Source organism: Echinops telfairi, unplaced genomic scaffold, assembly GCF_000313985.2.
Source record: "Echinops telfairi isolate 266 unplaced genomic scaffold, ASM31398v2 ScPeMD7_7421;HRSCAF=8459, whole genome shotgun sequence".
Lineage (NCBI taxonomy): Eukaryota > Metazoa > Chordata > Mammalia > Afrosoricida > Tenrecidae > Echinops > Echinops telfairi.
Genome location: NW_022111321.1, coordinates 1,608,235 through 1,625,203, shown reverse-complemented (window position 1 = coordinate 1,625,203; position 16,969 = coordinate 1,608,235). Strand labels below are relative to the sequence as shown.

Genomic DNA, 16,969 nt, shown 5'->3' with positions numbered 1-16,969 from the left:
GAGTCACTGCACTCAAAAGAACTAGTTGACATTCCATCATTTCAGAAGGTAGCTTAGAACCGATGGTACTGGAGGAAGAAATTCAAGCTGCACTGGATGTATTAGCCAAAAACAAGGCTTCAAAAATTGATGAAATATATCCACTTGTCCATGCCAGGAAATTTGGAAAACAGTTTTTTGGACAACTGACTGGAAGACATCCATATTTATACCCATTCCAAAGAAAGGTGATCCAACAGAATTCATAAATTACAGAACAATAGCATTGATTTCATACGCAAGTAAACTTTTGCTGAAGACCATCCAACGATAGTTGCAGCAGTACGTTGAGAGGGAGGTACCAGAAATTCAGGGTAGAATCAGAAGAGGGCATGCTCAAAGGATATCATTGCTGAGGTCAGATGGTGGATCTTGACTGAAAGCAGAAAATACCAGAAAAATGTTTACTTGTGTTTTATTGACTATGCCAAAGCGCTTAATTGTGTGAGTCATAACAAACTATGGAGATCCTTGAGAACAATGGAAATTTCAAATTACTTGCTTGTATTCATGTGGAACTTGATCATGGAATGGGGGGTGGGGGCAGTGATGCGAACAGAACAAGGAAATACTGCATGGTTTAAAATATGGATAGTATCCATATGGATAGGGTAGTATCCGCTCCCCAGACTGATTCAGTATCTATGCTGAGCAAATCATCCGAGAAGCTGGATTAGATGTAGAAGAATGTGGCAACAGGATTGGAGGAAGGTTAATTAACAAATTGCAATACAAACTTGCTTGCTGAAAGCAAAGAGGACTTGAAGCACTTGCTGATGAAAATCAAGGCTTGTAGCCTTCAATGGTGATTATAACTCAATGTAAAGAAGACCCAAATCCTCACAACTGAACTAGTGGGTAACCTCATGGTAAGTGGAGGAAAGGTCAAAGTTGTCAAAGATTTTGTCTTGCTTGGAACCACAAGCAATGCCCACGGAAGAGTAGGCAAGAGATGAAAAGGCTTGTTGCATTAGGTAAGTCTGCTGCACAAGACCTCTCTTGTGTATTGAAGCACAAGGATGTGACTTTGAGGACCAAGTTGCACCTGATATAAGCCATAGTATTTTTAATCATTTACTATGCACGGGAAAGTTGGACATTGAATCGGGAAAACTTAATGCATTTGAATCGTGGTGCTGGACAAGAACGCCGAGTGTGCCATGGGCTGCTCAAAAGCCAAAGAAATCTGTCTTAGGAAAAGTACAGCCAGAGTGCTCCTTAGAGGCAAAGACGGCAAGACTGGATCTTACATTCTTTGGACATGTTGTAAGAGACCAGTCACTGGAGAAGGACATTATGTTTGGCAGAGGGACGCTGGAAAAAAGGAGCAACAATAGCACCAATGACAACACATTGCTGATACTTATTCTTTTGAGATTCTAAATTGGGGTCTGTTGTGTTTATTAATATTAATGAATCAAGATACTTCATTCAAGTATTTACCATCATTCATTTAAATAACAAATTTAATATACTATTTGATCTGGTTCAAAACATAGTATATTAACAATATTACTGTTAAGTCCTAAGCAAAATTTTTTTCTGTTACATAGCAATCCTTCCATTCTCAATCTTTAGATTCTACAAAACTTCATCGCTTGCTACCTTCTTCAACTTTCTATTCCAAGAAACCATACCCTTAATCTAAGGAAGCATAAAAGTCAATTAGAAATATTTAGCATATATTCACCTTGGCCTGAAGCAGGAAGTTATAGAAAAGAGTAAATTATGGTTGCTATGGGAAACATAATTTTGTACTGTGGGCAAAAGCTTCAAATCTATTCGGGTCAACTATATACATTTTGAAAATACTACTGAGAAAAAAATAGGTCGAAAGATCAAGTTTTAAGAGAACAAATTACACAGAGACTTCGTTTTTTAAGTGTATGTAGAATAGTTAAGAAAACACCTGCTTTGTAAATTTGAATAAAAACATAAAACTTTGATACAGTGATATTGACACAGAATATAAAATTTGATAATACATTATTTACATGATAGCCTTTGATTATTTTTAAATATTTCTTCTGACTAATGAAGCTGCAATCTATGTTTGTATTCTATAACTGAAAAATGTAAACCAGATTCCTATAGTCTATTTAAGCCGTGACATATGACACTTTAAATTCAATTTGGAACTCGTTGCAGTCAAAATCTGTTCATATTCTCTGGAAAATGAGATACTGGGGTTTTTTTTAATAATCAAAATGGGCCAGCTTTGGGAAAGATGAAAAATAAAATAATTTAAGCGATTGGAATTAAAAAACAACAGCATATCAGAGTTGATTCCCATTGGACAGTAATGTTATTACCACAACGGATCATTTTAATCGTTTTTTAAATCTTCATGTCAAAATTGATTACAGTACTTCCTAGAAGACCAACTTTTTGTTTTGCTTCTTGTGTATTATCTGTTTTATTCATTATCCAACATTGTTAACACCAAAATACCACTACAGTCTAACTCTGTTTGCATTTTTATGCTACATAGTTGCTATGAACCAAAATTATTTCAATGGCATTTGGTGATGGTCCAGTACAAATAAATTCTATTACTTTTAATGAAGGGGGCAGATTTTGTCAAAGCTACCACCAGCATGACAAATTACTCTCTGACTTTTGGGTAATTCCCAGAAACATCCGTTCCTATTCACAAAGTGCTATTCTTTTGTGGAAAACACTTTTCAAAAGGAAAATGACAGTGATTTCTACTGAAAATATAAGAAGTTAATAATAGTAGTTTAAAAATCATTTCCAAGTAACAATCAAATGGTAATGAATCACAGAAAAGTCTGAGTTTCAACTCTATTAATCATGTTGTATTCAAAATCATTACCATGCTATTAATATAAATGTAAATAAGACATTACAAAACATCCTGCACAATTAATTTATGTTTAAATTTGTGAATACTTGAATTTTCTTGGCTACTGCTACATTGAATCATAACTGAATATTTCCCCTCACTATAAACTTTTTAATTAAAAAGAAAACCTTATTGGTTCAAAGCCAATAAAATATAGAGATAAGTGAAAAAGAAGTAACAAAACAGCACAGATGGTCATAAAAGGTGAAAACAGATTATAAAAAAACCTAGGGAATTTAGATGTATCATATCTGGGTTTCCATCTTAACTGTGATCGTATTAACAAATCTGTTTACATTTTCAATTTAATACAGAGTCTACAGAAATAAACTGTGTTGATCAATTTTTATTCTGACTTAAGATTGTTCTTAAATTTGAAAAGCAAGTTTCAGTTATCCAAATTACTTACCTATTTTCCCCAAACAGTACTTTTTGCTTATTGAATGTACTACCATCCTGCTTATAAAGGTTTTTCTCCAGGATGGGGAAAGCCCCCATGAAATCAAGGGTACCAGCTACCATCACAGGCCTCACCAAGAAGAAGCAGTTCCAGTCATCGCAGCTTTGGTGAATTAATTAAAAGCTTGGCCAGTATGGCCTGGGAATGCTGTTATAAACACCTAAACGGCCTTTGGCAGAAAAACAGTCCCTGTGATCATTTCAATTTTTGTTGTTGTTGGGTTTGGAGATGCTTCTCCTTCGTTTACAAAATGCTGCATCCCCTACTTGACAGGGCTGTTCAATTAATACAGGCGCCTACAGTGAAATGTGAAAATATCATTGTCCCACTAGATAGGGTGTTTTATACTCTACTTGCTTAAGGTTTAAGGGCATATGGCACACATTCTGAGATATCTATTTCATTTAAGACCTTAGAACAAAACCACCACACCTAATTCAGAGTAAATTAAAAGTCTGTGGCCATGGAGTTAATTCCACATTAATGAACTTGCTGACAAGATGCTTACTATTGTCTTGTGAGGGTTGGCAGCCCAGCACATGTGCTAGCTCAAGGCTGCCGGATTCCACAGGCGCTTAATGACGAGGCAGTCACCTCTGCTCTGGAGCCCCTTCAAGATCACCTCACAGCGCAGGTAGGTGTGTGCAATGAAGCAGTAGGAGTTCAGGAACCAGGGCTCACTCAAGAGCTTTTTCTTCTAAAGGCGGTTCAAAGAAGCAAGGAAAGAAAGAGGTGTTTCATACAGATGAAAATAAAGGCGGATGGGATGGGATGTCTGTAGTGTTTCCCTCCACAAAGTGAGAGGGTCAGATGTTGGAGAGGGTTAGACTGCAGTGAATGGAGGAAGCTGAGTGTAAGCAGAAAGTCTTCCCCTTGTTTCACACATGGGGGCAGGGGGGTGGTGGGGAGAGGAGAGGGAAGTAAAGAAATTGCAGCCCTGTGGCCCTTGCCCTCCCTTTCAGTTTGTCTCCCAGTAGAACTTCTTGGCCCTTCCTCTTCCTCATCCAGAATGCCCCAGGTGCTCCCTGACCACCCAGTTTATCGCCCTCCAGAGCACACACAGGCTGTGAATAGTTTGTCTTCCTTTCCTTCAGGTAACTCAAATGGCCAATGAATCTCAGGCCCTGAAAACTGTAAGTTCTCTTTAGGTGCAAATTTAGTTATCTGATCAAAACAAGATTATTCTCAGCATCATAAGCACCACATGTATTTTAAAAGAGAAACATTCATTCTAATCAATTTTCTAATTTCGGGGATGTGGGGGAACTTTTTTTGAGTAGGAAAAGCATTAAAGCCAAAATTGTGGCTATAGGATAGCTTCTGATTCATATAGGACAGTGTAGAACTGCCCCATATGGTTTCCAAGCTGTAAATCCTTAGGAGAGCAGAGCATCATCTTTTCTTTCAAGGAAGGACAGGCAGGTCATTCAAACACAGACCTGAATACTCACCAGGGCAGCCATCGGAGCACCGAGGGCAAGCCTTAACTGCACTATTGGCTCCAGGTTCAACCCCCCTCTAGGAGCTAAGCCTCTTCCCTCGCACCTGGTCAAGTAAGCAGTGCTAAGTAGTGCTTCCCAACCAGGGCAAACAACCCCAGCCCACCACTTCCAACATTCAGGGGATGTGTGTTGGCCTGGAAACATTTGCCGTTGTCTTCATTAGGGTGCATCTCTGCACTCGCACATCCTTGCAAAAGGTACCTAGTACTGGGTGGAAGGTACAATGCTGGTAAGCAGGCTGCACTGCATGAAACAGTGCTCCACAAGAAAGAATTGCCCAGTCCCACAGGTTAATAGTGTTGAGAGGAGTGAAATTTATTACAGCAACATTATTACTCCATCCCACACCCCCTGAGGCCTGGTCACCGAGTCACAGTGAGTCACATTCTCAGATAGGGAAGTGCTCTGGGGTAGGAGGAACATGTAGCACCCTGTGAGGGGAAGGGCAATGTCACCCAGCCCAGTGTCTGCCCCTCTCAGCTCCCTCACATTCTCCTGCAGGGCAATGAGACTACCTGCTGAACATTACCAATGCGATTGAAGAAAAACATCTCATTACATTTAGCACACTTTGTTTTTTCTCAATATCAAAATAAAAGCTGCTTGCTACAGGAAAGCAGGGAAACCATTTTGCTTTGGAAGCTAGGTCTCTCTCTTTTTTGAAAGCTGAGCTTTCCTTGTTGACATGCCTCCCACAGTAGAATATCCTTCTACAAAAAGGGAATACTTGAGGTACTTCTCCTTTCTGACATCACAAGATGAGGGAGGAAGAAATAATTGCAGGGTGTTCTAAGTGTCTTAAAATGGATATTTCTACAGTCAAATCCCTTTTTAAAAATCTTTACTTACCAATTTTTAAACAAAACATATCTGATCTTAATAAGAATATCAGAATGAATGTACAAATGTGCTTTACACAATTGATGTATGTATCAATTGCGTTAAGAGTTGTATGAGGCCCTAAAAAATAATTTTTTAAAAATATCAGTTTAATGTGTGATCGTCTCCAACTAGTTAGATCTGCTTCAGTATAAACCTTGAATAGAGCATGAAAAATACTTACCTTCTTCCTGTACACTACTACACTGGACATAACACTTTATATGGCCATCAGCCTAGCTGTTTTTAGATTGTCCCAATCAATATGGATTAAATTTGTGACAGATTTACATGAACTAGATGTGGATGAATCTAACGATACATAAAAGGGGAAAAAAGCAGGTAATATGCCCAAGTAACACTAGGATCATTGAAATCCAAGTAGTAAAGACCTCAGAACGTTGGATAGGGCAAGATATGACAAAATAATAATTTATAAATTATCAAGGGCTCATGAGGGAGGGGGGAGCGGGAAGGGAGGAGAAAAATGAGGACCTACTGCTGGGTCCTTAAGTGGAGAGGAAATGTTTTGAGAATGATGAGGGCAATGAATGTACAAATGAGCTTTACACAATTGATGTATGTATGGATTGTGATAAGAGTTGTATGAGCCCCTAATAAAATGATTTAAAAATAAATAAATTAATTAATTAATTTTTAAAAATCTCTCGAGTTTACGGACACTTTACTTTGAAAAATTTTCTAAATGGTCAGACAACAGGTATCAAACATTACACCTTTACTCAAGTTCTAAAACTATAATAAATGTGCATCCTATAAATGGTTTTATAGTAATCTGATTTTTTTAAAGGAAAACTGAAGGACCATGACATGAATTATTCTGCCATCTCTGTAATTTTCCACATGTACAAAGTAAAATTCATGAGATAGCCTATCCAAAATGATCACCAGATGTCATCTTGCAAACCACAGGTGGTTAGGAATCACAATTCCACCTTTCCTTTAAATTGGTTTTACAATAATTGCTATCACTGTTATTTCTAAAAGCTTGCTACACAACATTTCTTTCTCTGAGCTGGTTGCCTTTTTCGGATAAGTACTGAAGCCTGGAGAGCAAGTCTTTCCATAAACTCACTAGAAGCTTAGCAAACGTAAAACGTCAGCTTAATTCTTTGGCAAACTCATTATTAGAAGATTATCTTTTTCAAAACACCTTGCCCTGAATCTCCTTTACTTGAAGAACCAAAAAAAGACTACACCAACACAATTCTTTCTTTCTTACAAACACAAAAACAGTCAAAATACATTGCTGTACAGTAAAAAAAATATTGCTACTAGGCCTGGCTTATTTAGAATATGTTTAAACATATTTCTGCAATTAGTGGATGGCTGCACACAAGGTCTTTCAGTAATACTTCTCTCAGTAGGGTAACTTCAAATAAAAGGTCCAAACAAAACAGTGGCTTCTGAGGGGATCTCCTAGGCCAGTTAAATTTCAAGGCAGAGAATTTATGGCGAGTATTTATTGGGATTCCCAAGATGATCACACGAGATTATTATGATGACATCTTAAGAAAATTGAAATGCATCTTTGAGAAAAAGGTTAGGAAAGTTGCCCTGAGAAATGTTTTCTATCACAATGCCCTTGTTCATTCTACAAGGGTAACAGGGCTTCCTACAAGAATTTCATTGGGAAACTTTACCCCATCCACCCCACATCCCTGATCTTGACTGTTAGATTTCTTTTAGTTCCTCAAATTTAAAAAACAACATTTTAATAGAACGCTGATTTAAGTTCTTGGACAATGCCCAAACTCCCTTTTGACGTGGTGTAAATTAGAGTGCGTACAATTCTTCAGGGAAGGGTCTGAGAAATGGGAACACCAACACTGCCTGTCTAGATGGAAGATACGTCAAGAAACAATAGCTTCACATTTTGGTACTTTTGCACATTTTGGTACTTTTGCTTACTAGAGGTTTCTGACTTTGTAGCAATACTTTTGATTTACCCTCGTGTGTGTATATCTATGACTCCGTGCAAGAGTCTAAGGAGTTTTCTCCTCCATCTTCCCCTCTGCCACTTGGCGTGAAAATAAGCAAGCTAACATCTATTTGTACGTGTTCAATTTTAGCTAACATTAGAAATAAAGCTGGAAATGATATACAAATACAATGACCCGGTTGTATCTGTACACAGTTCTACACAGTTGTACACAGTTCAGGAGTATTAGTTAACCCGAACTTTCAAAAAACGAAATAAGCAGTTGCCCTTGAGTCAATTCTGACTTATATTGACCCTATAGGGTGAAGTAGAATTACCCATGTTTCCAAGGCTGTAATCTTTATGGAAGTAGACTTCCACATCTTTTCCCATGGATCAGATGGTAGGCTTGAACTACTAACCTTTTGGTGAGTAAAAACATGTGGTTAACAAGTGCACCCCAGGGCTTTATTTGAACCTTAGAGGACCCATTTGTATTTTCAATATCCTTATACCTATTAGGGGAAAAAAGGCCCACTCTTTCAACATATTTATCAACTCTATTTCATGCCAGACAGATGCCGGTATTACAACAAAGGTGAGATGTAGATGCATTTTTCCATATGTACTTAGTGATTGACCACATGCCATTCTCTTAGTTTATGAACACAATAGCCGCCAGTAGTTCTTTTGCTGGACACTCACTCCTTTCAGCATGAATCTGAACACCACAGCTCTTAGTATGTGTTCAATAAATGCTTGCTGAATCATGAGTGACCATCGGCTGCAACTTCAACTGCAACCATTCTTAACAACCAAAGAAAACTCTCAGACAGGTTTTAAGTACCTATTATATTCCCAACACATAAAAAATCCCTAATTACATTTTTTAATTAGCAACTTTTTCACATGTTTCACAATTGCAACCGATTAACCAATCCACCAACTATGGATTTTAAAACTTTTGACAAACTTAGCCTCACAAAATTTTCCAAGATAAATAATGTGAAAAAACTGATATGTACTCAATTGGACAAGAAAGCATAAATTTCTACCCACTTATTCAGAGAAAAAAAAACATTTCCTCAAAGACTTCTTTAACTCCAGAGGAAGATAATAAGAAATAAAAGAGATCAACAACTACAGCTCAAAAGGCCATTTCGTTCCCTGTCTATACCAGGTTCCCTATTTCTGCTTCCCATGACAACCTCACTACTTTGGCTGTACACTGTTGTAACTCCATTTTTCATTTTCTTAAACAGTTCAGTTCTGATAAATCTTAACCAATGCTAGCGTGAACTGCTAAATATGTCTTTTGGGCAAGGCCACTTCAAAATACGAGATGTTTTGACAATATACCTTCAAAGTAAATATAATTTTAAGATAAAAATATTTTAAATAAAATAGTAATCCAAATTAACAGTTGTGGAAATAATAAAAACCAAAGGCAAGATAAAAATATGAAACTCAAGTCAGTTTTGACTTGTGTTTGTACTATCGCAAATGTTTTTAATGAAGAGCACTTACAAACTTCTATAAACCTCAAAAATTAGCCAATGAAACTTCAGACAACTGGTAGCAATGTTCTCTTACCAAAAAGGAAAACTAAACTTAGGAAAAAGTCCTTGATTTTGTTTTTACGTAGTTGGATAAAAGACATAATGCTAAAGACTATCTTAATAACTCTAACATGAGTAGCTGTGGCAAAATATACCATGCTTCAATCAAAATCATTTGTCATCTAATAGAATAGTTTGACTTATACAATCCATCTTTCATTCATTCAGCAAGCAACACTACTAAAGAAAACTACAGTCCTGCTATGAAAACAACAAGAAAGGAATAAAGTAGAAAAAGAAAATACTTTCACCAAAAATATTTATTGGTACTATTATTATTATTATTATTGGGGTAAATGTAAACATAATCAAGTCCAGAAAATAATGAAAATCAGTAAAGTTCTCATGTAGTCAGATTACCCTGTAACAGCTAAATAATCATTATCACCTCCTCAGCCTATAAATTGGTACTCAGCGCTCTGACCTGCACTTGTAAGAGAATTTTGAAATGTGCTACTCACTACTGTGTAAAAAGATCTCTAGTCCATTTATTAAGAAACTCCCAAACTTCCTTAAAAAGCCAGATCTTCGCCTAGAGTACTGGGAATTTCCACTGGAAATAAACTACAGGAGAAAACAGGACATGTGGCAAGTTCATGGTAGGCACATTCCCAGCGTAACAGTAGAACAATGTGGGACAAAACTGAGGAGCAACTGGGATGCCTGGCTAAGCACTGTTGAGTGTATTTACAGAAACATACAGAGGCATACATATACGCCTACCTCTACCTGAGAATTTAAATCATCTCGTTTACACGTTCTTTGAAAATCCGTGCTGCTCCTTAGGTGCCATTGAATCAGCTCCAACTCACAGGGACCCTTTGAGAACCTTCCTTTACAATCATTGCTCTATTTGCCTGAGCCCAGTGTTGCAGCCTCAGTGTCAATCCTGCTATTGTCTTCCTCATTCTTCCCATCCTCTACTTATCAAAGGAGCCCTAGGGGCATAATGGATTACTTGTAGGGCAGCTGACCACAAAGTCAGCAGTTCTAAACCAAACTGAATAAAGAGGAGGCGGTCTACTCCTATAAAGTTCGTGTCAGAAACCCACAGGCGCAGTTCTACCCTGTCCTGCAGGGTCACCATGTCAGAATCAACTCCATGGCTGTGAGCTTGGAGCTACTTTCAGAGGACACATTTGATAACTTTCTTCAGGAATTGGTTTCTCTTTGCAACGTGCCCGAAGGACTTAAAACAAAGATTGACCCTCCTTGTTTCTAAGGAGCGTTTTGGCTATACTTCCTATAGGACAAGCCTGTTTGTTCCCGCAGTTCAGAACCTTTTAACCTTGAAGCAATGAGACGACAGAAATACTTAAAATGTTCACTTGTATAAAATATCTGCCCAGATTTTAAAGTTGGTTCAGTTTAAAAAAAATAAATAAATAAAATAAAATAAAATAAAATATCTGCCCTTTTTTTTTTGACAGGGTATGGATTTGCATTTTTTAGGCCATATCTGTTCCAATCCATATTATTTTCTCATTTAAATCAACTTCTGAATTAAAAGTAAAGCTTCAGCCACATGGTTTATGTGATAGTTTGAGTATGGTTAAAAGCTCTACCATTGCTGTCTACCCGATTTCACATTTTAGTTTTATTTTATTACTGTAAATGGTATGCATCTTCAACTGTAATTTTAACCAAGCTCAGAGTCCGATGACTGCGGGATAGGATTACTGAGGTGGAATCAAATTGGGGTCAGTGGGTTTGGGGTTCATTTGTATGGCAGATAAAACCAAAAACTCATCGCAATCGAGTCCATCCTGACTCCTAACAACCCTGCAGGACAGGGTAGAACTGCTCCTTTGAGTCTCCAAGACAGTAAATCTTTACAGGAGAAAACCTCCTATTTCTCGCACAGAGCAGCTGAAGGATCCAAACCACTGACCTTATGGCTAGTAGCTCAATGCATGACCCACCACACCACTCGAGCCCCACAGTATGGCAGACAGGGCTCTCTCAATGTCCTCATTTGGGATTTCGACAAGATCCCATTCACTGCCATTAAGTTGAACCTAACTCATACAGACCTTATAGAACAGAGGACAGGGACCCAATTAGGTTTCCTAGGTTATAAATCTTTTCAAAAGCGTACACCACATCTGTTTCCCTCAGAGTGACCGGTCTGAAATGCCGACTTCTCCGTTGACAGCAGAGTACTTCTCCGTTGACAGCAGAGTACGTTAACCACTACACCAAGGCTACCTTGGACAAGCTCAGCAGCCCCCAAAGCCCCTTTCCTTGAGCAGCAACAGCAGCTGGAAAGTTGTTAGAAATTTCAGAAACCCTGCCCCAGGCCTTCTGACGTGGAAACAGTGTAGAGAAGGGGCCCAACAATTCGTTTGACCCTCCACCTCAATTTGATACAGTGTCAGATTTGAGGACCAACGTGCCCTCCAACCATCAAAATCCTACTGTTGTTACTGAATCAAATATTTCTTCAAAAACTGCACCATCATCTCCAAACCCCAACCAAACTCCCTGCCATCGCGTCAACGCTGACTCATGGAAACCCTCTGTGGGGTTCTGAGACGGTGACTGTTTCCAGGGGTAGAAGGCAGCCTTCCTCCCGAAGAGCTGGTGGTTCTCAACTGCACACCACGGGGATTACAGCCCAACATGTGACCGCTATCCCACCAGGGCACCCTTGCCAGATACTGCTAAGTAATCCTTCCTAGTGGGGAGTAAAATACTAGACTCAAGATCACATTCTCCTGGTAACATTTACAAATTTGCTACATTTTCACAAAATTTTATTATCAAGTTTTCCCTAATCAGTGACAAAAATGTAGTATCATTTCAACTTACAGTGCTGATATCCAACTTAAATCTTTCTTCCATATGAGAATTTATCCCAGATGTTGTGAAAAATATATGGTTTCAAGAAACTTAGATGCAGGCATTTTGCATCTATTTCTCAAGGCCAGCTGCTACATAGCACTTCCTTTCGCTTTCCCTTCACATCTGTGAGATTTTGGAATTCAACTCACAAGGGGTGCAAAGGCATGCTGGTAAAACATTTATAAAAATACCTGAACAGTCCAAATAGATGAAGAATTTTAAGATTCTCACCTTCAGGAAATAGAAGCATGAGATCTTAAATGCTTAGACAATTTTATCCCCAAATAGATCTGATTGCAAAATGTGATCCAGTAAAATCCATTTCGGCAGCTAACACCATGGAAATGACCTTACCTAGGTAGTCAAATACTCAAACACCATATGTTAAATGTAAGGTACATTCTGACCCTGTTACTTCCCGCACTGCCCCCGCCCCCCACTACACCCCAATAAAAAGATCTCTGGAATGACATAAAACTTGGATGGCTATCAGGGAACAAATGGAAAAGCTGTTAAAACCAGCAGGGGTCAAGTTTAAAAGTCAGCTTTTGCACCCCCTAGATAAAGGCTCCTTTTCCAATTTCTGTTTTGACAGGTGATTGCCTTACAACCAACCCCTCCCTACCTCACTCAGTAGTACCACTGGTTAGCTCAATGTTTACCTTGAAGCAAATGCTCTTATCTTTTCAGACCATGTAACTAGAAGGGGTTCTTAGTAGCAAACAAAATGACATTGTTAAAAAGAATTTTTTTTTAAAGGGAGGGGGGGAGAATTATCCTTAATGACACACAATTAGGTCATGAAAATTGTAGAAGGCTACAAAACTCAGTACTATTATTTCGCTGCTCCAGGCACATATTCAAAATTACTTTCATTGAGAATCCAGAAAGAATTTATTTCACAGTACTCAGTAAAAGCATATTAAAATCTTCTGCTCTGCTAACCCAATCTATACAGAATTTAGTCATGCAAGCAACTAAATTCTGTGTGAAAGTGATTAATGCATCCAGCAACCTATTTCATTTCCAATTTTCCATTTGCAAACATTCCATCGAGAGTATATACATTTCTTAAATTAGCTACTTGGCAGCATTTTATGCCAAAAGGCTTCCCAAAAGACTGAAGAAAGCCACCAAATGCCTTTTTAAAAAAGTCCTTCAAAGAGTACTTGGTCCAAGATTGCAGAAATTTCAAAACTTCAGATTTACTTAAGCAACTACATTTACTTAAATACAAGAATGAACTCCACAAAGGATACATTTGAGCCATTTCCACATTTAGAAGTCTGTATAATACTGCTTTCCAACCGCATTTGATATGACACTAAGTCAGCGCAAGAATGGGTCAAGTAGAACACTCTCAGGCAAAATTCTAAATTCCTCCTTATGTTCAAAACACCCAGCAACGAACGTAATGCTTTAAGGCAAGGTATGATCATACAGCTTAAAGGAAAGCAGTGACCTGTAATTTCTTTTCTTTGGGTTTTATCACGATGGAATACGTCCTTTTGTCAGAAGACCCTTCAAAAGACATAAAGCTCCACTTTATAGATTAAAAAAAAAAGGTATAAGTGCTTCTCAGATACCAGGGTTCTTCAAGAAAGTTAGTGGGAAAATTCCATTATCTTTGAACTACATTTTCCACAAACTTTTTGAAGCATCCTTGTACACACATATATAAAATATTCAGACACTTCTACAGAGGTGGTTATTACGGATTAAAGCCCTCTTTAAGAAAAATTAAAAAAGCTAGCACTGCCTCCTACTGTCAGAAGGAAAAAAACTTAAGAGGTCAAATATGCTAAAAAATGCACAGAATTTAGTTAATAGCAAGATAATGATCTGAAGTCTACTGGTTTTTTCTGTGTGTTTTTTAAACATAGGAATCTCTTTCCATTGAGACAGCCTACAACTCATACACATGTACTGCACAAGATAGGACCTCATTTGTAAATTGGAAACTATCTTCCCCATCGTGTTTTTGTCTGTTGCATGACATAATTTTAAAAATTAAGAAAAATAAGTTATTGAGTTCCCAGTCAGGTAACTGGTCAATATTCTGGACATCAGCCATTACATGGCAGTAGCTCTTTCTACTACCTTCAGTGAGACAAGCTCTTCCACATCAGCAAAGATCACGCTACCTATTCCTCTTGTCGTTTGCTAAGGCCCTCCCACAAGGCTTTAGGATTTTCTCCACATTTTAGGAGTCCAGTCCGTTGTCACCCAACTCGCTAGTTGACTACTTTTGTCTCACAATCTGGCACCTCTTGAGGATAGACATATAAATACATATACCTGCCCCTGTCTACTTCAGCCCCGGTACTATATATATTAAGTCACTGAATACGAAAACACAGAAACACAAACAATAGTTCTGGGTTTGTTTCTTAAAAATGACATTTGTATTAAAAGTCTTAAAATGAAGAGACAACAATAAACGCACGTCTGGAATTAAAGATTACAATTAGTTAAAATCCTCTTGGTACATGACAACGGTAAACTTTGCTCTTTGCTTCTGGAGGAACACTTTGGAACCGAAAAATCAAAAAAGAACAAAAACAAAATAACAAAATATAAAATAATACAAAACAGGGCGCTCATACCTGAACATTGGAACAAAATGAAGCACACTCACAAAAAATGTTTGCAAGGCATGAAAATTACATTTTAAAGGCTGGAAATAAAGAAAGTCACAAACAACAGGCCCTATTGTCCTGGCTTGCTCAGGAAGATCACTGAAAGGAAACTGGGAAGTGGTTTGGAGAATAGCAGATACTGGGAAGTTCACAGGTTGGCACCGGCTGGAACAGCTGAGTTTTGAAGGCACTCTGCAGACACAGGGGTGCTGGGGGCCCTGAATCACATTTAGGAAGTCTTTGTACTGCGTTTCAAAGATCTAGTCATCAAAATCCGTTACTGCGGACCGAAAACACAAAACAAAAACTCAAAAACATAAAAGCGCGCACGCACGCACACGCACACACACACACATTAGTACACCAAATGTGCAGATCTGTAACATTTTTCACAGCTGATAAAAAAAAAATACTACCATTCTCCCCCAGATTCCCCTTTGATACAGTAGGTAAACAAAATAGATTTTTCCCCCCCACAAATATCAGCAGACACTTTCTGGCACCCCACACTGTATTGGCATCCGTGTTAACAGTCCCAGTTCAGATGTGCAACACTTCAGATTGGATACACTATAACAAGAATCCAACTTTGCATAGACATCCTCAGAATCACAATCAGTCACAGGGCGGCCCTTCCAAGCTGGCAGAAAAGGAACCCGGTCTTCATTTCCAGCTCTTCCTTGGAAAACAGGGAAAAACAACCAGTTTCTTCCTCTCCTCCTGCTCCTTCATAGGGTTCTCCCGGACTTCCTTCCACGTCTTTAAAAGTTGGAATTAAGAAGACGGTGGTTAACAGGAAAAGAAAAAAAGGGAGAGAGAGAGGGAGCGAGCTGTCCCCCTGTCTCCCCTTCCTCTGCCCCACCCCCATTTTTCTTCCGGGCTGAAACTTTTGCTTGCCGGGTGTCAAGCTGCCAATACACTGCGCCCCAAGGGCGATTGAAACGGGGGAGATCGGCGTCAAACAAAAATCAATGAGAAACGTACATGCTGCAAAGAGCTCCATTTCCACCAGGGTCTCGTTTGCTCAGAACCGGGCACCTCTCGAACCCGGGGAGGCGGCGGCGGCAAAGGCCGGCCTCGGAGGCCAGCCGGCCGGGCCCCGGGCCCAACGCAAAGTCGTCTCCAGCCTCCAAGCCGAGCCGAGCAATCACCCGGCGCGGGCGGCTTTTGTGCGGCGCGGCGCGCGGGCGCCTCAGAGGATCACGCAGGCCGAGCAGCAGCCCTCGTCGCCGTTGGGCTGCGCCGCGTAGTTCATCTGCCGCACGATCTCGGCGAAGAGCTCGTCGACCGAGGCTTTGTTTTTGGCCGACGTCTCCATGAAGGGGCAGCTCCACTCCTCGGCCAGGGCCTTGCCCTCGCCGTACGAGACCTCGCGCTCGCCCTCCAGGTCCACCTTGTTGCCCACCAGGATCATGGGCACGCGCTCGTACCGCTTCACGCGGATGATCTGGTCCCGCATGGGCTTGATGTCCTGGAAGCTCTGCTGGTTGACCAGGCTGTAGACGAGGATGAAGCCCTGGCCGTTCTTGATGTACAGGTCCCGCATGGACGCGAACTGCTCCGTGCCCGCCGTGTCCAGGATCTCCAGCACCGACGGCGAGGAGTCCACCTCGATCTCCTTGCGGTAAAAGTCCTCGATGGTGGGGTCGTACTTCTCGATGAAGGAGCCCGTCACGAACTGCACGGTGAGCGCCGACTTGCCCACGCCGCCCGAGCCCAGCACCACCACTTTGTACTCTCTCATGGCTCCGTGGGCGCTCGCGCCGCGCCGCCCGCGGCCCCGTCGGGGCTGAGCGCCGGGGGCAGGCGAGGCTGGGCGGCTGCCCGATTCCCTTTTCTCGGCACCGCAGGAAAGCCCCGGGACGGGGTGGCCAGGGCGCGCGGGGCTCGGGAATCACCGAGCTGGGACCTGGAGCCCGGCCGGCTGGCCGGCGGCCGCAACGCGTCCTTGGCGCGCGGCTCCGGGGTCCCGCAGCAGCCCGCGGCGGCGGAGCGGGAGGACAATGCCAGCAGCTGGCGTGCAGCGACGGCTGGAACTCCTCGCCGCGGCAGCCCTGGAGGGCGGGGAGGCGGCGGCTGCGGAGGCGGCTGCTAATTGCGCGCTGGGTTGGGACGCGCGTGGCATGAGCCCCCGCGGAGCGTGCGCCCACCGCCGCGGCCCATCGCGCTCTCTCCCGCA

General features: G+C 40.7%; 1 protein-coding gene across 1 annotated transcript; it reads right to left on the bottom strand.

Moving 5' to 3' along the window:
* Positions 1 to 13,026: 13,026 nt before the first annotated feature.
* On the bottom strand, positions 13,027 to 16,788 carry RAP2B (RAP2B, member of RAS oncogene family). The gene has a single exon (XM_045297768.1). It carries the CDS (start codon positions 16,532 to 16,534, stop codon positions 15,983 to 15,985), a length of 552 nt encoding a protein of 183 aa, XP_045153703.1. The 5' UTR covers positions 16,535 to 16,788; the 3' UTR covers positions 13,027 to 15,982.
* Positions 16,789 to 16,969: the final 181 nt, after the last annotated feature.